Source organism: Arvicanthis niloticus, chromosome 9 (assembly GCF_011762505.2).
Source record: "Arvicanthis niloticus isolate mArvNil1 chromosome 9, mArvNil1.pat.X, whole genome shotgun sequence".
NCBI lineage: Eukaryota > Metazoa > Chordata > Mammalia > Rodentia > Muridae > Arvicanthis > Arvicanthis niloticus.
Window position 1 is genome coordinate 58165523 of NC_047666.1, and position 22202 is coordinate 58187724.

The 22202-nt window shown below is 44.1% G+C and overlaps 1 protein-coding gene across 6 annotated transcripts in view; it reads right to left on the reverse strand.

Annotated features, from left to right (window-relative positions):
• B4galnt3 (beta-1,4-N-acetyl-galactosaminyltransferase 3) overlaps positions 1-22202 on the reverse strand; it is a 102189-nt gene that overhangs the window by 35666 nt on the left and 44321 nt on the right. Inside the window, exon 1 of one of the 6 annotated variants that reach the window (XM_076940460.1) lies at positions 15991-16091. The exons of the other annotated variants lie outside the window; for them this stretch is intronic. Coding sequence (XP_076796575.1) covers positions 15991-16006 — 16 coding nt within the window. The 5' untranslated portion in view covers positions 16007-16091. Of the gene's footprint in view, positions 1-15990; positions 16092-22202 lie in introns of those variants that run through there. 6 annotated transcript variants of the gene reach the window in all.

Below are 22202 nucleotides of genomic sequence, written 5' to 3' on the forward strand. Positions count from 1 at the left end.
AACTGACTTCCTTAATCCACTTATTGGCCGTAAAGCCCTGGCTTCCTTGCTGAACTCAGAACTGAACGCAGGTCTACACTAAGTGAAGAGCTCTCAACTGACCAGTTTTATCCCTCTTCATCTGAAGGCTCTCTCTGTGGCTAAGGATGGTTCCACTGAGAAAACGACAAGAAACTCAGTGGGGTTAAATGGAGCCAGGCCCTCACCTACAGGTCACAGGTATGTCTAAACGGTTCTGAGATATGAGACTTGGATGGTCAACAGATTATAGTCTTCAGAGTGATGGGTCTAACTGTACACACACACTCACAGTTGTAACACCTTGAGCTAGTCACAGTGTCTCCTTAACCTTGCTTTCTTCATGGGGATAGTGGGAACAGAAACATCTGCTCCATCCACCAGGCCCGCTGTGAACAGTGAACTTTCTGGGTTTCAAGTGCTTGATACGGGCCTCTCCCTCCTAACAGTTTCTGAGTGGGGCTTTGGATTTGAGGGTCCGGAGATAAGAATCCCAACTTCTTACAGAACTGTGTAAACTGCACAGAACCAGGAGCTCTCTGACTCTCTGCTTACTGACCAGAGAGTGAGCAGACAGGGCAGTGGGGACTTGGTAGTGGCATAGTAATAGTATTCCTCTCTGCTGCACAGACTTTGTGGTCGTCTATCACCTCCCCATGGCCCTGGCGGTGTTCGCTAAGCACATCTCTGTGCCAGGCACTGGGCACGGGCACTGTATTTGGATCTTCCTCATCCCTGTCTCTGCATCGATTCTGCCAGCGGATACCTAGCCACTGCTTGCCCCCTGGGAGCAAGTGGAGCTAAAGAATGTGCTGATTGAATGACTGACACTTGTCACTTGTCCCCTGTTAAGTGATTCCTCCTGCTTCTGGCTGGGCCTCTCCTTCCAGAATACCAGCTGCCAGGGCCTGGTCCTCCTACAGCAGGTGTCACATTTATGCCAGGAGAGAGACACCGGAGTCTCAGGTGTCAGACAAAGCACCACCGTGGGCCTCATGCTTTGCCCTCACAGAGCTGGGCTATCAAGTTAACCATCAGCCAGAGCTTTGCCAACACCCTCCTGGGGGCGATACGGACTTCAAAGGCCTGAAGATTATCATCTTGTCTCTCTGCAACACTATAGAACACATATATCCCCCCGTATCATTTTTCAAAAACTCTTAACATTATGTTAACTCCATTGCCTCCTCTCACCCTTTCTCTCAGAAATAAGAAAACACAGAACAACTAAAGCGGAATGGCCATCAGTCCAAGGTGACACAGTGAAAAGATAAACCACAGGAAGCATCCTGTGCCTGGAACAAGTCTTCAGCATCGCTCAGTGTGCTGCAGGCAGGAGCTGCCAGGCATTTCCCTTGACCCTCCATCTGATACACTGCCATTGCAGCATGTGGATGGCGGGGCCACTGATGGGAGAGTGGGAAGAGGCTGCTGAGGCTGCCGCTGATACTCCAGATCCCACAGTGGGACTGCAGGCTTGAGCTCCACCCCAGGTGCTGGAAACACTCAGAAGCATTTCCAACTTAACAGTTAAGGGCTGGACGTGGAGTTAAGTGAATACAAAGTGCTCAGTGTGGAGCCCTCGCTAGGTGTTGTACAAGGCCCTGGGTGTTATCCCCAGCACAATTAAAATAAATACATATATTTAAAAGCAAACAACTTAGGAAGTAAAAATTTGATAACTAAATTTCCATGTCAGTATAAATTCCCAAAGCCTGTTAATAAAGACTGCAAGGCGCACCCCCTTCCCAGTACACTACACAAGAATGTGTTCAAATCTCTGCCAGTGCCCAACCGGACTTCCTACAAGCTCTGTGTTAATGCGCATGGCTTTTACTCCTAAGCAACTATTAAACTGATACTAATAGCAGCCAATATTACTGAGCACTTATGTGCAAAGCACCATGCTACGAGGTATGGTTTTGGGGTTGTTTTGGTTTCTCTATGTAGCTGTGACGGCCTGGAGCTTGCTATATAGATAAGGCCAGCCGCCAACTCGGAAAGATTCACCTGCCTCTGCTTCCCAGGTGCTGGGATTAAAGGTATACCCACTCCATACTTAAAGTTGTATTTCACCATGTAAAGACAGATCATGTGAGCATACATGCACATACATGACTTCATGGCAAACAACAAGGGAGCCCAGTGGAGACCTACAGAACCTGTTCTAGTCCTGCGATCGCTGAGAGTGTCAGTCCTGAGTCATCTCTCCACTCCACTTTCTATTTTCTTGGTCATGTGGAAACAGATTTTTACCTGACTATAGAAAGAACTGGATGTAGGCAACCCAACACAGCGGATGATTCAAGTTTATTCCCAGTTAAAGGCTAAACAGTAGAACATGAGGGTTACTTCTTCTCTCCACCTCCCGTCCCACCCTCATTGCCCCACTCCAAACCTGCCAGCTCTAGGGATCAGCAGGGAAACTGAAGGCAACCCAAGACTGCTACCAGGAAAGGTGGAGTCGGGGAACTGTGTCAAAGGAGATGGATGCACAGGGGTACCATGGTGGTCACAGACAGCTTTACAGTAGTTACCCACCTTGGGGCTGGTCTCTAGAAGAAAGGATTTTACCTTCTCTAAACTACAGAGGCAACTTTTGAGAGGGAAGGGAGTGACCTTCCCAGAACTCTGAAAAAGGCGTGAGCAGCCTAGAGGGCTTACCCACCTCCTTCACAAGACACCACAGACCTAAGGTCCAGGATGAATGATGATTTCAAAGAGAAACCCTGGAGTTTGTATAGAAATTCACTCTCCAGAGCCTAAAAATGCAAAGAGAAAAGATGGTGCCGAGGAGGTAGAATCCTTGTCCCAGTAGAAGACAAGAGACTGACAAGGAGACAAGAGGCCATGACAAGAGGCCACAATACTTGGCATGGATTTACAAGAGCCACAAACCAGCCCTGAGTCACAGGATAAAAAGTTCTGTCTCTGGGAAGAACTTGAGGAGAGAGTCTGAGGAGCTGGTGGCTTTGGCAGGACAAAGCAACTGTGGCTTGAAGCCAGCAGGGCCTAGATCAGAAAATGGAAGCAGCATGTCACAGATAGGCAAAGATGAAGTGGAGGTCCTGTCACCTGGGGGACGCTCTTCAGGGCATGCCTAAGGCTCTGATGGCAGACAGCGTGATGAATCTTTCCTAGTTACTGATGCCCCAGGGAACTTGATGCAAGAAAAATTATTATTACTATAACCATAACAATGAACATGTATGAGTTAACACATACATATATATATACACACACGCATATATACGTGTCTATTTGTACAGAGGTTTGCTATATTTATATTAACTTAAATGCAGATTACTGTTTTTCTTTATTTTTAAGAAACTTAGTTGTAATTTCTAATAAATAAACACATAAGCCATATAAGCAATCCTCTTTTGTAGTGCTTAATAATCTGTGAGATGGGGCTAGAGGGATGGCTCAGTGGTTAAGAGCACTGCCTGCTGTTTTAGAGGTCACAGGTTCAGTTCCCAGCACCACATACATAGTGGCTCACAACCATCTGTAATTCCAGGGGGTCTGAGTTTGATACCTTTTTTTAGAATTTCTTTGACAAGTTCACACACACACACACACAGAGAGAGAGAGAGAGAGAGAGAGAGAGAGAGAGAGAGAGAGAGAGAGAGAGAGAGAGAGAAGGGCAGGGAATATATGTGCCCTTTCCTAGCCTCTGTGGGCACCAAGTACACACATGGTTCACAGACGTATACACAGGCAAAATACTCACACACATATAATAAAGACAAATAAATCTCAATAAACAAACAAATGCATACATGCAATGTAAAGAAAACAACCTGACACTATAGAGCACGAAGCAAGTGAACTGGAGTTTTAGCGTGAACGGGCTAAGTACAATTACCACTGGCTTAGACCTCCCTCTTGGGTTAGAGAAAGGTATGGGCCTCACAGAACCAGGCTTAATCGGATTATAAACTCAGAAATGTCTTTCAAAATACTGCTACAGTCTCTCAACAATCTCTTTGGTTTAGGCCTTTTTTCCCTTATTACAATCACACACCACCACACCTAGCTTATGTCGCACTGAGAACTGAACCCAGGGCTTTATGCATGCTTGGCAAGCCTTCTACTGACTGAGCTATACCCACAGCCCAGTTTACTCCTGTGGGAAAATAAGGCTTACGGGGTTTGTTGTTGGTTGGTTTTGTTTGTTTGATCTTCCCAAAAACCACAGAGACAGTAAGTGACTGAGCTGAGATTTGAACCCGGGACAAAAGGCTGTGTTCTTTACTACTCCCCACTTAATGTTCTGAGTTTCACCTCCATCATTAACACTTAGTAGCATTCATTCACCAGCCCATCCCTGTTCTCCTACTGTCTCCAAACTACCTCCTACTGATACCATGTGCACACACACTCTTGCACACACACACCACATACATGTTCCCCCCCACACATACCACATATGCACACCAGCCTATACCTGTTCTATCTCCAAACTACCTTCTACTGATACCACCCATGTGCACATGCACTCTCACACACACATACATACACACACACCACATACACACATACCACACACATATACACACACACACTCCCCCCACGCACACATACCATATGCGCACACACCACATGCATACACCATACATATGTATACACACCACACACATATCACACATACATACACACCACACACACACACACATACACACTCCCCACATGCAAACCAGATTATCCCTGTTCTTCTACCATCTCTCAACTACCTTCTACTGATACCACCCATGTGCATACGCACATGCACAGAGATACCCCCCACACATGTACACACACACACACTACACAAGACCATTTCCTTTCTCTTTCTGACTTAGTCACTAGTTAACTACCTTCTCTCTGTAAGAGCCAGAGAATGCAAACAGGAGAGTGGAGCCCTAAATATACAACCCCAACTGCTTCAACTAGCCAGAGAAGCAGACAAGAGCATTCACCTTCTCTTTCTCAACAGAAATAATCCCGTGTTTGTGTTCGTGACTGGCCCTGGGGATCATTGTGGCTGCCTAGCCTCTCGGGAGGAGGAAATGTCTGCAGAGAGTAGAAAGGTGGGGTCCTAAGGTTTCCCTGGCTCCTGCTCATGAACAGATAAACACAGGAAAGGCTCTCAGGAGCTCCCCTCCCTGATAGGCCTCCAAGCCTGCTCACAGCCAGGCCCAGGGGCCTGAAGTGCTGTCAGCTGTACTCTCAGTCTCCTGCCAGGCTAGCATCTGAGCCGCTGGGATGGTCGTGGCTGCAGGCAAGCTGAGGCTTGCAGCCTGCGACTTGGGAACTGCACCTACTGCCCTCACGAGTAGTGCTACCCAAAAGGCCCAAAAGAGGGCATCTGAGCCAGTGCCAGGGATGCACCTGCCCTCCAGCCGCTGTAGGGCTTCCTGCTCACACAAACATCCAGAAGGAAGATGAAGCCAAGGGAGCAGATGAGAAGACAGAAAGAAGCTCAACATCCTCTCTCTTTGCTGCTGCTGCTGCTGTCCTGGGAATACAGGTTCTGCTTGTATGTAGCTGAGCTCAGTAAGTTTCCATTCCCTAAGCACGGGTGATGATCAGCATAGACTCCAGAAGGTAGGGCCCAACGGAGTCACCTCAAGGATATCATCACTATCATTGTCATCACTGCAAAAACCTAAACAACCATAACATTTCAGGGTCCATTTACAAGTCACTGCTATGACAGTTACAGTCCCATGCAAGGGGAATGTGAACTTAAGACCTTCTAGGAAAACTAGAGTTCAGAGCCCAGGACTTTGAAGACTGGCCCATAGCCTGCACTTTAATCCTCAAGGATACCTAGGCAAGAGCCACTTACATTCTTTCTAGACCATCTGGTGGGGCTTGCTTTTCTGAAGGTCTGTTTTCCTGTGAAATGGGACAGAAAGTCTTCAAGGAAAACATGGGACCACCCTTTACCTCCCTGGGGGGGGGGGTGTCTTTCAAACAGGGAGTTCAGAGCTGCAGTAGTAAGGCATTTGTCTAACATGTAGAATAAATAGCTAAGAATAATCAACCAGAAGACTGAGAAAAATGAGCAAACAGACACGTGATCACAGGCAATTATTGAGCACCAGGTGTACACTGTGCATACCCTCCTACCAGCTGGAGTGGAGAGAAAAGCGCAGACACTTTCTGTTTCATGGTTAATGAAGCTTGGAGATGGCCTGGTCCTCACACTTGCATTCACACGCAGGGCAAGTGCAAGCCAGTTCTGCTGGATGCAAACAGGCAGACACAGCAAGCTGGGCTCACTGGCTGCTGCTGACACAATGTTGCTCAAGGATTTTCTATTTTTCAAAGACTCAGAAACATCAGGCAAGACTGCTAGCAAGTTCTCTGTGATTAGGAAACTTGTCTTTGCCCGGCAGTGGTGGTGCACACCTTTAATCCCAGCACTTGGGAGGCAGAGGCAGGCGAATTTCTGAGTTCGAGGCCAGCCTGGTCTACAGAGTGAGTTCCAGGACAGTCCAGGGTATGTCCTGGAACAGTCTCAAAACCCTGTCTCACGGAAAAAAAAAAAAAAAAAAAAAAAAAAGGAACTTGTCTTTATGGTCCAAGAGTCTAGGAGAAGCAACAACACAGGAGATCACTGGTTATGTATAACAGTCATGTAAAACAGTCATGGAGGAGTTTCAGCAAGAATATCACTAGACCTCTGCTGAAGGTTTAATGTTGCCCACAGAGGCACTGGAGAGTGTAAGACAGAACCTTAGTGGTTACTCAAAAGCCTGGGATGAGGGCTGGAGAGATGGCTCATCAGTTAAGGGGACTTCCTGCTCTTTCCGAGGACCCAGTTTGGTTTTCAGCACCCATACTGGATGTCTCACAAACACCTTTAACTTCAGCTTCAGGAGATCTGATACCTCTAGCCTCCAGAAGCACCTGTATTCACCTCCACATCTCTACTCAGGGATACACAGAACTTAAAAAATAAAAATAGGACTGGAGAGATGGCTCAGTTGCTAAGAGCACTAGATGCTCTTGCCTCAGCGGACCTGGGTTCAGCTCCCAGTACCCAGCAGGGTACCTTGCAACCATATGCAACTCCAGGTCCAAGGGTTCTAATGCCCTGTTCTAGCCTTTGTGGCCACTGCACACACACATGGTACACAGACACATATGCAGGCAAAACACTCGTGTACATAAAATAAAAATAATTCTTCTAAAAACAAATACAACCTTAAATCCCTAGACTCTCCCTTTGGCCTCTTCCCAGGTAAAAAGCAGAAACAGAGGTTCTTTCTCTTGACTGAGGGAGAGAGAGAAAATGGTTTCCATTGTTGGAGAACTTGCAGAGACAGAAGCATCATTGACAGAAAAAAAGTGGGAGCCAGGATGAAAACAAATAAAACCTAACCATCATCATCTGAAGGTCGGGGAAGATATTACGAGGGAAACAGAGGGGAGTGTGTCTGTTAAAAGCAAGTGAGAATGTCAGCTAGTCGCTACAGAAAGAGGAGGGAAACGGGGCACAGTGGCACCCCGCATCACAACCACACACAGGAGGTGGAGACTGCGTCTTAAGTAACTTTTTAAAAGACAAGTGAGGACAAGCAGGAAATTCTTAACAATTAACTGTTAATGACAAGAGCCTGGACTTTGGGGATGGTTACAGTAAATGCCAACACAGACCTAGGAGGGGTCTAGCCAGAAACGACTCTTCCACGCATTACCTCACTCCACCTACTAATGGGTTGGCACGTGCTTCACACACAGACAGCCATCATAGCTACAAATGGACATCTGCCCGGGCTTGTCTCTGCTACAGGCTTTTGACACACACTGTCTCATGTCACCTCCACAGCAATCACTTGACATTAACAAAATTCCCCATTAACTGAAGTCCTAATGGCCTCAATGCAATGGCAGAGAAACTGCTTGCTCTTCAAAAAGATCTCTTAAGAAGTATCTTACACAGGCCCTCTGTCTGTGGCACAGAAAGACAATGGAATCCAAGGAAAACAAAGAGAAGAATCCTCGAAGCCAAGGACATTTTCTTGGGTTCCACAGGCCCATTACACTTGATGTCTGCTTTTACAGGACACACACACACACACACACACACACACACACACACGTTTGCAGTGTTGGGAATCCAACTTAGGGCCTGAGCAAGCCAGGAAAGCAATAGATGTACCATGGAGCCACCGTGCTTGATAGATGTACCAAGAGCCGTCATACTCTTCTAAGCAGTCTGAGCCTCTTTTCTGCATCTGGCTGGAAAATATTAGATGTGGGAGCCTGCCAGCTGCTAGAACTGCACGCTCTGAGGAAAGTGACTTGCCAAAACCAGATGAGGTTGCTGTAACCTGCTACTGGGAAGGAGAAGGAATGGGACAGGAGGGCATACAAGACAGTAGCAGGACTACCGGGGTCAGGTGTGGTGGCACACCCCTTTCATCCCAGCACAAAGGCTACCTCATCTACACCAAGTTCAAGCCAGCCAGGGCCACAGGGAGGTTATTATCAAGTTAGACTTGTCCCTCTTCCTTCCTACAAAAGGTCATGTATGTGAAACTTCAAGGGTTTGTATGCACTGAGCACAAAGGACTAGACCATCAGGGTCAGGTCCTCGTCCCAGAGTCACTGCCACATATTCTTGGTTCGTTTTATGTTCATCCAAATGCCATGAACCTTTTCCAATTTGTTGACGGGGCACAGGGACCTAAAAGTAAGTTCACGGAATGTCTAATCTGCAAGGGGAGCCGGTGTGAAGGACCAGTCTGAAGTCAGTCTTTGATTCTTGGCCCAAGGCACAGTATGTCATCACAATGCTTAGATGCACCTGAGCCCATTAGGGGAGGTTTGAAAATTAGCCCTGTGCAAGCAAAACCGGCTCTCTTTCTCATTATTAGATTCCGGCTGCCTCTCGCAAGCAGTTGAAGCATGTGAATGGTAAGAGTGGGAGGTGTGAAGAGCTGGAAGAGTTACTTCTTACTCAGTTGTCTCCTCACAGTTCTGAGCTATGGCCTGGATGAGGTGACAGGCACTGACCCTGACATTCTGAGACTGACAACCAGCTGCAGGCTGACACAGCACCCTGTGGACACTTGTTGTGGCAGAGATGTCACAGTCACAACCTGAGGGTCCCTGAGTGGTCACTATTTCCTTTTTTCCCTTCCTCTCTCTTACCCCCACTCATCACCTCTATCACCTCACGGACTAGCTCCAATGGGCCTGAAGCTCACTCTGTAGACCAGGCTGGCCTCAGCTCACAGAGATCCACCTGCCTCTGCCTCCAAAGGCACTAATCTAGCCTTCTTTCTCCTTTCTAAATGTAACTTTGGGATGTGTATATGTGTTGAAAATACATATAACACAGACTCGTCTTGATTATCAACTTGGTAGGCCTGAGAGGCTCCTAGGAGTTTGGCTGAGCACCTCTGGTGAGTCTCTAAGGTGTTCCCGCGATGACTGGCATGAAGTCTCTGACTTAACTGTTTCAATCAACTGACAGAGTTAAATTCTGAACAGACTCTTGGAAGTAGCAGAGCTGTGGAAGGTGGAGCCTGCATGAAAGAAGTTGTTCTCAGTAAGCAAGTCTCTTTCCAACAGAAATGTCTTGCTGGGGGGTGGGGGGGGCATGTTCTACGCTTCTCTGTATTTCTCTTCATGATCTGAGCAGCCCTACATGACTCCTCATCATGATACACGGAACCCTCTGAAACCATGAGTGAAGTACAGCACGCGAGCGCGTGCTCGCACACACACACACACAGACCCCCACTGAGTTATTTCTGCCAGGCAGTTTAATAGAGCAAAGCAAAGTCCAACAGAATAAGTAACAAAATGTATCTCCTTTTTAGGGGTGTGGGTGGGTGCAGGGGTTGAGACAGGGTTTCTCTGTGTACCCCTGTCTGCCCTGAAACTCAGTCTGTAGACCAGGCTGATTTTAAACTCAGAAATCTTCCCTCTGCCTCCTGAGTGCTGGGAATAAAGGCATGCAGCATTAACTACTACCCGGCTAAATTTATCATTTTTTAATTTGCAAGTGGGGCTGGAAAGATGGCTCAGCCATTAAATTCTAGGCTCACAATCCAAAATACAAGTCTGCAAGTGCTCTTCCATGAGCTACACTGTCAAAACAGTCCAACCTTTTTAAAAACAAAACAAAACAAAACAAAAAACCAGGTCTTTTTCCGAGTAGCTCTGGCTGTCCTGGAACTCACTCTAAACCAGGCTGGCCTTGAACTCACAGAGATCTGCCTGCCTCTGCCTCTTGAGTACTGAGATCAAAGGCATGCACCACCACGGCCTGGCTATGACCCTTCAACCGTTTTTCAGTGCACAGTTCAGTGGCAGTAAGCACATGTGCACTGCTGTACACATCCTCCCTACAATGCTTTCATCGTTCCAAACTGAAACTGTCTACATGAAAGCAACTTCTATTTCTTTTGTTCCCATCCCCCTGGAACCACTATGCTCCTTTCTCTGTGAATTCTGCTATCTATAAATTTACCCAATATCTCATATACATGGAATCATACAATATTTGTTCTTATATATTTAGTTAATTTCATAATTATAACATTATTTCATAGTTCAATTATATTGCACCATCCATGTGTCAAAATTTCCTTCCTTTAAGGCTGAGCAATATTTTATTGTATATGGACACACACACATACACACACACACACACACACTTTTCTTATCTATTCATCCATCATGGAAAGTTGGGTTGTTTCTACCACTATGATATTGGGGCAGCAGAGAGGTAGGAGGAGAAGCTGATAGGGGTATGTGTATCTCTTTGAGACTCAGCTCTCAAAATTTCCAGAAAGGTACTCTACTGAACTGGAAAAAAAAATCTAGGAGGTACTGAAGACCAAAGGGACCAGGATGCTATATCAGTGAAAGAGAGATATGGAAGAGTTTCACTGAGGATGCAGAAAGTCTAGGGGGTTCTGGCTTAGAAAAAGAGTGGTATATTGGTATGATCAGATTAAACCACTCCCAGTCCATAACAAGAAAAAAAGCACAAGTCATGAGAGGCCTAAAGAGAGATGTTTCCCAGGAATACAGATGTTCTAGTACACTAAACAGCAATTTCAAAACATCTTGGCTTCCAAGAGTGCTTAAAACTCTGGCCCCTTACCTGGCCCCTTGCAGCTCAGGTAGGTGTAGGGACTGTTGGTTGTCTATCCTCTATAAAGCAGGTATTTCAGAGTAACCATTTGGAACATTTTTAGTCCAATTTGACATTGTGGCTACATGGAGTGATAGTGGAATGGCACAATGAACATGGTGTAGACCAGCATATTAGTGTGTATGTGTGTGTGCACGCACGTGTGTGCACACATGTCACTAGGTGTGTATGAATGCAGAGTGTGCTGTGTGTGTGTCTGTGTATGAGGATATGAATGTGTGCATGTATGTGAGAGTGTATGTGTATGTGAGATGTGTGTATATATGTGTGAGTGTGTGTATGAGTATGTGAGTGTGTATGTGTGTGTTATATATATTGTGAATGTGTATATGTGTGAGAGTATGTATGTGTGTGTGGGTATGTATAGTATGTATGGTAGTGTGTGAGAATGTGTATGAGTGTGTGTATTTGTGTGAGTCTATGTTTATATGTGTGAGTGTGTATAAGGTATGAGTATGTGTGAGTGTGTATGTGTATGAGTGTAAGTATGTGTATAATGGGGTCAGTCTGGTCTAGAACTTGTAATCTTCTTGTCTCAGACTTCTGAGTGCTAAGAATACAGGTATGTGCCATGTGCCTGGTTCTGGATACTTTGTACTCCTGTAGTAAGACATATATCATGCCAGATGAACACTGGTAGTGTGTGGTACAGCCAGTGAAAACTCAGCAACTAAACACAGACTGGAAAAGTAGTCCTCCAATGTGGTTTGATCTTGCTAGAACCACAGGCCTGTCTGCCTCAACTTAAGCCACAGGTAACTCTGGGAGATGGTTATGGAGAACTCAGGAGTTGAAGAAGGGGTATCATAGTTTGAGGCCACCTGGTCTATAGAGTAAATTTCTGGCCAGCCAGGACTACAGACCCTGCCTTTGTTTTGTTGTTGTTTCTAGTTTCCTTTTCTTTTCTTCTTTCTTTCTTTCTTTCTTTCTTTCTTTCTTTTCTTTCTTTCTTTTCTTTCTTTCTTTAAGATAAATTGGGGAAAGACCATAAAATAAATAAAATAGGGAATCACACACCAGGCCTCAGAAAGGTCAAGAAACCAGGCAGTTACTAAAATCTTTGATATCTCAAACAACCCTGATGTCTGCTTAGGATTCAGATCCCTAGTCCTACCTGTGGGAACCTTGCAACTCTATTCAAATATCAGTGTGTGTGTGAAGGGATTAGGGGTCAGGGTGGAGGTCTTCTCTGTGAAAAGCCTTTATTGATTTGATCTTTAAAGAATGAGATTTTTTTTCTGAGAATCATTCTATTTTTAAGGCTAAAGTACACAAATGTAGATATTGATTGTATCAATATTGAGGTATCAAAGACACAAATACTACAATATCTATTTACTTTATAGACTATCTGGAAGATGGTAGAGTTGATTATTTAGACTACTTTCCCTGGATTATACAAAGAGACGGTGTTCTAAATGTATTTCTTAAAAAGATAAGGAAAGACAGTCATTGGTTAGACTTTCTAACCAATGGGCATCATGGCTCTTGCCTGTAATCCCAACACAGAAGAGACTGAGTGAGACAGAACTTCAAATTCAAACCCAGTCTGAAGCATGTGGCATGCACTCAGTAGACAGAGGCAGGCAGAACTCTGTGAGTGTGAGGCCAGTCTGGTCTACGTATTCCAGTACAGCCAGGGCTACATACAGAGCCTTTGTCCCAAATAAACAAACAAAAAATCCAGCTTGTTGTGGTCTAGGGAAACTGAGAGACCATTGCTACAAGCTCAATACCATCTCCACTAGAAAGCTAAAGGCTAGAAGCCTAAGGTGTTGTTATCTGAGACACAAAACAAGTTCAGAGAAAGACCCATGACAAAGATCAAAGTCTCTGTCCTGGCACAGAGCATATCCTTCAAATGCTGACAAGTGAGGCCATCTAGTTTGTGAATCTGGTGGCCAGTCCCCAGTATTGGCGGGTCTGTCTAGCTTGGAGTCTGAGAACACACACCTTCCTGTGGAAAGAAGGTCACGGCCAACAGAGGCAGCTTGGAGAACGCATTTCCCTGAGAATCTGAGAATCTGCTAGTGACCGGCTCGATCAGTCCTAGATCTGACTCTGCTAACCACATGAAGACTGCTCTGAGGTCTGTAGAAGCAGGGCTGGGCATGACCTGTGGCCGCAGTCTGCAAGGCGAGAGCCTGAGAGACGACGTTAGACTTCACTGGCACACCATTTATTATCCTCCTACATGATTTCCAAAACCATAACTTACGTGCACAGAAGCGCACGCTAAGTACTTCTTTGACATGTTAATCTCCTAACATTTCACATAGAAGAAAAAAAAAAAGATCCTTTCTTTAGGTTAAGAAATAATTTTTAAAATAAATGAAGAAAGGTTGATATATAGCTATGACAAAGCACTTTCCTAGGATACATAAAGCCCTAAATTCCATCCCTAGAATCACAAAAAGGCAGTATTTATTTTGTGTGTATGTATGCTGCTACCAATGAAATTTAAGGCCTCATATATGCAAAGCAAAAACTTTATCAACTGAGCTATACTGCCAGTCCTTTAGAGAGTGTGTGTGTGTGTATATATATACATACACACATATATGTGTGTGTGTATGTGTGTGTATGTATATGTGTATATGTGTGTATGTATACACATATATGTGTATATATAAAATTATTATTATTATATGTATACTTATTTTATTTTGTGTGTTGTGCGTGGACACAGCTTTCTGCTGTCAATTCTCTCTTTCCATCATAAAGGTCCTGGGGATGAAACTGAAGTCACTAGGCTTAGCAGCAAGCACCGTTACCCACTGAGTTACTCAATGAATCTCCCTAGAATCTTCTTAAATCAGTAAGATAAACAACTGCAAGTATCCTTGAGAAAGGGATTTAGTCTCAGAAGGAGCTAAGAAGGAAAATAGACAGTTCAGCAGTGTTCTCTACCTTCACTGTAAGTATCTGTCCTTTGGGGGCTGGGGATGACTTGAGCTGGATCCTCACAGTAGAAGAAGAAAACTGACCCCCACAAATTGTCCACACACACACACACACACACACACACACACACTCAGCATAATATATACAATATATACAATATAAATATAAATAATATATACAATATAAACAAGTAAATGTAATTTTCGAAAACTTGAAGAATCAGTCCCTTGAGCTGTAGTTTTTTGGCTTTTTTTTAATACTTTGGTTCAGATGCCATTGATTACAATTCTATAAAATTACCTCTGCTGGTCTGCTCTGACTTCCACAAAGTCAATGAGACCTTGACTCTGATAGCTGATAAAACTACTGAGTTTTATATTCTCTACAGACAAGAAATTACCAGCTCTAGCCAGGTTTAGTGGCTCACACCTTTAATCCTAGTACTCAGAAAGTAGAGGCAGGTGAATTTCTGTAAGTTCCAGGCCAGCCTGGTCTACAGAGTGAGTTCCAGAACAGCCAGGACTACACAGAGAAACCCTGTCTCAAAAACAAAAAGCAGATAATGATGACAATGATGATAATGATACTACTACTAATAATTATCAAACATACAGACATAAAACTCACTCCTGTGGCTTTAAAGAACGGTGAGAATTTCACTAAGTCAACTGGTTGTGTGTGTGTGTGTAAAATTTGATATGATATACAACATTTGATATGCTACAAACCATATTTTCTGAACCCTAATCAAGATATATGATCTAAACAAATGCTGGCAAGGATTCAGGGAATGGGTAACCCTGGAATAGGTAACCCTGATGGGATATGAGCCAAAGCAGCCACTACAAAATCCACTTACACAGATGCCCAAAATTAACACTAGAACTGCCAACACAGGTGTCTGAGCACTTCAGAGACCAAAGCAGGAGGATGCCAGTGAGTTTGAAGCCAACCTTGACTACTTAATGAGATCCTGTTTCTAAATAAATAGATAATACCATATGATCCAGCCATATTACTCTTTGGTAATATCAATCCAGAAGGAATCCAAGTCAGCTCAAAAGAGGTATCTGTACATCCATGTTCATTGTATAATTAGTCATAATAGTTAAGATACGTAATCAGCTTAGTTACCCATTAGCAGATGAGCAGACAGATAAACAGACAGACAGACAATTATGTGGTCATACAATTGAGTTTCATTAAACCACAAAAAATACTATTATGTAATTTTCAGGAAAATGGATAGACCTGAAGGTCTCACATTAAACAAGGTAAATTAGATAAACACTGTATATTTTCTCATATGCTTAATGTATATGTCTATGTGTGTGTGTGTGTGTGTGTTCTTGCCATGTGGCATGACAGTAGAAGGGGACTGTGTAAGAGGGAGTGAGGGGTCTAATGACCAGGGATGAAAACAAAGGGTCATGTGGAGCACAAATATAAACAGAGTAGAAAGTATACTTGAAAAGGCTGTAATATCCATTTTGTACACTAACTAAATAATAATTATGAAATATGTATTTTTACTACGTCAATGCAATGTTAGGAACCCAGACCAAAGAGTCACAACATTGTTTGATAGTCAATTATTGCTTTCAGCAATACCAACACACATGTGAGATATTAAATCAGGGAGACTCCTGCAGGTTTGGCCTTGTCTCAGATAAATAGGTAAATGAATAAACCAACCAACCAAACAAACAAACAAACGTCACTTTCAAAAGCTCTCTGCCATCCCCAGCCTCACGCTGTTGCTAAATTCCCTCAGATGACTGTTGGCCCTGATTTCTACACACCTCCGATCCATCTGTAGTTCTGTCAATAAGGATGTTGACTGAAAAAGCACAAATAATTCATTCAAAGACTCTACTCCATGTCCAGGCCCCACAACTCACTGATTTCTCCATCCATTTCCTTTCTCTGAGCCAGGGGTGGCTCCAGGCACAACACTCAGATGGAAGAGTTATGGAACTCCCAGCAAGGAGCAGGAAAGTGAGTGACCAGGTACATCAGAAGGCACTTTCAGAGTGAACCTCTCAGAGTTGCCTATCCCAAGCACTGCAGGAAGCTGCCGGAAAGGTTCAAGGTTCGGTTCTGTTCCGCCTGGCCCTAAGTGACCCCGGGCATTCATCTGGAAGGCAGCGTCTGACTGGTTTAACGAACCTCTGGTGCCAGGTCTAGTGGAACCAAAGAGAAAACCAAGGGCACCTAAGTAAGTAGATGAGCTGACAAAAACTGCTCAGAAATGGGTCAGACTGCCCTAGTTCCCTATCCCAAAAAGGGAGGAGAAGTAAAATGTGCTCAGGAGAAGGAACTGACAACATTGTGGGAAAGATGAAAGGCAAGAGGGAGACTTTTCCTCCTGAGCCAGGTACCACTCTTCCCCTCGATTGCCTGCTGGATCTCATCCACTCTCATGTTACCTGATATTTACATGGGCTCTGGAACTTTCTCCTACTTGAGGTACTTGTAAAGACAATTAAGGTGGAGAGTTTGGACCTTTCATTTTTGTTTTTGTTTTTTCCTTCTTGAACATAAACTTTGATGTTTAATGATCTCTGACTGCTGTCTGTATCCTAGTAATGCATAAAGCTCTTGGGAAGCGATTAACTGTTTAGCCTTCCCGGGTCTTAGGGGGATATCTTTTCCATGTTTCAAAGAGTCTGTTGTAGGCAATTTGTTGGGTAAGATGCAAATTTATCCCCTTGGGCTGGTTGGAGCACTGAGCTAGGTTTCCCCAGAGTTCACCACCATACAAAAACAGATACAGCTTTCACACAGAGACTACAGCCTGTTACCTATTTTGAGTTGACTTCTTGGATCAGTACATTAGAGTTCTGGCGGTGGCAGAGAATAGCTCAGAGTGAAGATAAAGCTTTTAAAAGAAGCTTAAAAGAAAGGTACATTCAGTCAGCAGGCTAGATCTACCAAGCACCATGTGGGGCATAGCTGCTTTGTCCTACAGTCAAGCATGGTATAACAAATCAAGCTAAGAGTCAGATTGTTCTGGCCTGAGTCCCTGCCCACTACTTTTTAGCTAAGTGCCTTTTGCCAAGTCAGTTATCACTTCCTCTTCCAACTGCATCAATTGGGGCTTGAACAAATTCAGCCAATATGTGCTCAAAGTATATGAGGCTAGGCAGCTCCATTTGGTACTCAAACTATGGCTTACTGATTTCCCATGCTCTGTCAGGCATTGCACATTCATTCATTCATTCATTCATTCATTCATTCCCAGCACGAAGCAGGAAGGTACTACTTTCTTGATAAGACTGAGGTTTAAACAATTTACGGGCTTTGTTCCAGATCTCGCAAATGTCTGAACTGAGATCCAAACTACTGTGTGGTTTCAAAGTCCATAGGCTGTTCAGTTAATCCTCAACACTACCCAGAGAAGCTGGTCTTATGGTGCCTCATTTATGGAGGACGGAGCTACGGAAACAGTGACCAGGCTGCAGGAAGTCACAGCTCAAGTTCCCGCATGGCATTTCCACAACCAGCCCTGCCTCCCAGCTGTGTATTTTGCACAGCACCCAGGGTGAGTAGTTAGATAACAACAGGGTACACAATGAAACATAAAGGGGAGTCAGGGGAGACTTCATTATGAAGATGACCCAAACAGGTATTTTGAGGCAGGTGCATTTCTGAGTGTCAGAGGCTTGCCCCTAACTATACACAGCTCCCAGGCCAGAACCCTAAGGTATTTTTTTTTCTGAAATAAAATTAGCATGAAAACACTACCTTCTCTGAATCCTAGAGCACATTAATCTGCCAGGCAGAACACAGGATCCTTTATGGTCTTTCCTTTTGCACACACACATTCTTCCTCTGTCTTTTTCCTAAAAGCTCCTTTTTTTCTGCCTCAAATCCCACTAACTTAACTTTTGTGGCTGGCCCCGTGCAAAGATTTTTCTTTCTGGGGACTCCCTTCTTTACTCACTGGTCCTGTAGATATGACTTGCCATCATCTACTTCCTTACGTTTGCACTGACTTTTCCTTAAAGGACTTTTAAATTTACCCAGTCCCTATATGAACATCTTTGAGGCAGCTCAAACTTAGAAAAACCAAACTCTTGATATTTGCTTCTAAACCCAGGTACCCCTGAATATGTGCATCTTAGCAAAAGGCAACAGGTCAAGTTCAACATCTTTGGTGCTGTGAACATGTCCCAGAGGTAGGATGCTTGCTCAGCATGCATGAGGTCTTGAGTTCCATGTCCAGCACTGAGGGGGTGAGGGGCAGTTGATGATCTGTTGAGAGACCTAAGAACTGGCATCTAGCAAGCTCCCAAAGAATGTTGAGGCTATTGTTTCTCAGTCCTTAAGTAGCCAAGTTTTCTGGAAGAATCTTAGTTGCCAGTGACTGAGCTTAGGTGGTAAAAATACTTGCTGAGTGTATGCAAAGTCCTGGGTTCAATCCCCAATGCTGGAAAACAAAATTTAAAGGTACATTGGAGCAAATTACCTCTCAACCATGGCCATTTAACTGTCTCCAATCAATGCTTTATACATATGCAACTGCTATGATTCCAAGACTGAGATCCAACATGAGATTGATGGGTCCCATGTGTTGGAACTGAAGCATAGACATTAGCATGTCAGCCTCCCAAAACACAGAAACAATTCATCATCATCTACACTGGTTTTTAGGAGACAGGATGGCTCAGATGATCAAGGCACTTACCACCAAGCCTGTTAACCTGAGTTCAATCCTCATGGTAGAAGAAGAGAACTGACTCCCACAAGCTGTCCTCTGACCTCCATATGCCATGACTCACACCCATACATACACATACACAATGAATAAATAGAATAAAAACATTTAAAACATATTCAAAACACAGATAGGTGTGTGTGTGTGTGTGTGTGTGTGTGTTTGTCATAGTTAGAACTTTTATTGTTATGATGAAACATCATGACCAAAAGCAGCTTGGGGAACAAAAGGTATATTTGGTTTATGCTTCTACATCATGTTCGTCATGGGAGGAAGTCTAGCAGAAACACAGGAAAAGAACCTAGAGATAGGAACTGATGCAGTGGCCATGGAGGGGAGCTCCTTCCTGTTGCTGCCTATGGCTTTCTCAACCTGTTTTCTTATAGAACCTTGAAACCCATGACCACTTGTCCAAGGGAAGTCCATACTCAGAATAGGCTGGGCCCTCCCCTGTGAATGATTAATTAATCATGTCCTCTAATATATATATATATATATATATATATATATATATATATATATATGCGTATATGCGTATATGCGTATATGCGTATGTGTGTATGTGTGTATGTGTGTTTGTGTGTGTATGGCATATAGTTGATGAAGATATAAAGAAATTAGAACTCTCAAACAAAGGAAAAATAGCAAAAATTATAAAGGCAGAGGTAGGAAGACTGTTCATGAGTTCAAGGTCAACCTGGTCTACATAGCAAGTTCTAGGCCAGCAATATAATACAAAACAAAAATGAAGAAAAAGAAGGAGGAAGAGGAGAAGGGGGAGGAAGGGGAAGAGGAGGGGGAAAGGAGGTGGAGAAGAGGAAGAAGAAGAAGAAGAAGAAGAAGAAGAAGAAGAAGAAGAAGAAGAAGAAGAAGAAGAAGAAGAAGAAGAAGAAGCAGCAGCAGCAGCAGCAGCAGCAGCAGAAGCAGCAGAAGCAGCAGAAGCAGAAGCAGCAGAAGTACCAGTCCCAATATCCCCAAATTGTAAATACCCAAATGCCCATCAGCAATTAATGAAGACACTTGGGAGACAGATGAGACAGAAAGATCAGAAGGTGAGTTCTGGGTCAGCCTGGGTTATACAGTGAGTCCCAAGGTAGCTGAAGCTGTATAGGGAATCTTTGTCTCAAAAAAAACAAAAACAGAACCAGGGTAATAGCACACACTTTCAATTCTAGCACTGGGAGACAGAGGCAGGTGGATCTCTGAGTTTGAGGCCAGCCTGGCCCACACATTTGAGTTCCAAGACAGCCAGCAGTGAGAAGACAGAGCATTGTAAGACCCTATCTCAAAATAAAAGGAAAAAAATGTATATTTCAAAAGACAAAACCAAAAAAGGGCTAGGGATGCAGATTAGCAGTTAGAGTGTCTGCTTAGCAAGTCCTTAGTCCTGGGTTCAATCCCCAGCACCCATATACAGGGCATGCTGGGAAAGCCTGCCATATCAGCACTCAGAAGTAGAGGCAGGAGAATCAAAAGTTCAAGGCTATCCTTGGGCTACATTGTGAGTTTGAAGCTAACCTCAGGTAAATGAACCTCACAAAAAGGAGAGGAAGAGGGTGGGGAGGGAAAGAAAGAAAGGAAGATAAGAAAAGGAAACAAAACATCATGTATGCATACATGGAATATTATCTATAAAATACAGTATAGCAATTATCTACATTACATTTATGCTATACCAAATACCACAAGCCACCTAGAATGACTTCTAGTATACAGGAAGATGTGCTAGCTCGTATATCCTTTCATGTGAGGAGCTGAACATCCCTGCATTTAGGTATCCTCAGGTTGCAGCAGGGCCTAGAACCATCTCCTGTGGATGACTGCTCAGACCCATGCTACATTAATAAACCTGAAAATAAGTGAAAGGAGAAATCCAGACACAGTGGGGCACCTATTACATGGGCCATTCATATGAAATGCTCAGAACAGACAAATTCTTGGAGATTTAAAAAAAAAAAAAAAAAAAAAAAAGGTTGCCTATACTGGGGAACAGAGAGAAGACAGAGCAATCACTACTGTGTGCTTGGTTCCTTTTTGCAGAGATTAAAAAAAAAAAAAAAAAAGTTGGGCTGGAGAGATGGCTCAGTGGTTAAGAGCACTGATGCTCTGCCAGAGGTCCTGAGTTCAACTCCCAGCAACCACATGGTGGCTCACAACCATCTGAAACGGGATCTGATGCCCTCTTCTGGTGTGTCTGAAGTCAGCTACAGTGTATTTGTATAAACAAGAATAAATAAATAAATAATATTTAAAAAAAAAGTTTTGAAATTAAATACTGGTTGCGCTGAATTGTACTTTTCTTGGGGCAGAGGCATGGTGCTGGGGGCTGCTCTACCCCTGAGCACTGAGCCACATCCCCAGCTCCTACTGAAATATATATATATATATAATATTTTTTTTCAATGAATGATTCCTATCGTCTTTTTTAGGATGGGCACTGAGAACCTGAACTACCTCTCTTTGCCTGCAGGACTTCTGGGTCTCTATTCTTCCTCCCAAAGCATCCCCATCCCCCCTGAATTGTCACAGATCCCTAGAAAGCCAGCAGTAGGTTTCTCTTCAAAGTTGACCCCTTAGGATTTGTAGATAGTGAGCCCCTCCCTCTTACGCCCAACCCCCTCCTCCCTCCTCTTTGTGCACAGGTCGTTTACTTATTAAACCAATTAGATTAAATGACTCACACTGCACCCTCAGGCAGGAGCTGGTGTAAACATCTCACTAGAGACTGGTTCTTGAAAGGGCCCTGTGTCCCTCTCAGCTCAGGTGACACCCCCTCCCCAAGTATTTCTCAGATCACAATAGGAAGAAATTGGAGGAATATGGAGATGGGGGAAAGTTGCCACTCCATCCCTGAGCTGTGTCACCCCCAAGAAAGACCACACTACCTCCTCAAAGAATTGCCACAAAAGATTTCTTATTTCCAGGGTTTTTGCATCTGAGCAAACTCTTATCAAATTCCTGGTGCTTCAAAGGACCTGGTGCCTCACATGCTAGGATCAAGACCAGCTGAGTGTGCAAAGCTCTCCAGAGCCTTCTGGTCTACCCAACCTGGCCATATCTCAGCCCCACCCAGTAACACCCAAAGCTATTTCTCATGATACTCCACCCCTGACGAAACCTGGCTTGAGAGTTAGAAGACCTGTAGATGGCATGCTGCATGCCCTGGCCAGCCTAGGCAACCAGGGGCCCATCACTTGCCTTTCCTGAAAAGTAAGGGCCAGGGTTACAGTAATTCTCTAAGCTGAAGGCTAGTATATTTTTGACTCAATAACCTTGGACTGGACTCACTAAGCCAGGGTAGGGAATACAGATGTGTCAAGCAGGTCTCAATCCCCAGAAGCAGCGGCAGGTCTAACAGTCTACAGACAAGTAGGAAATTCCAGTGCAGTACGT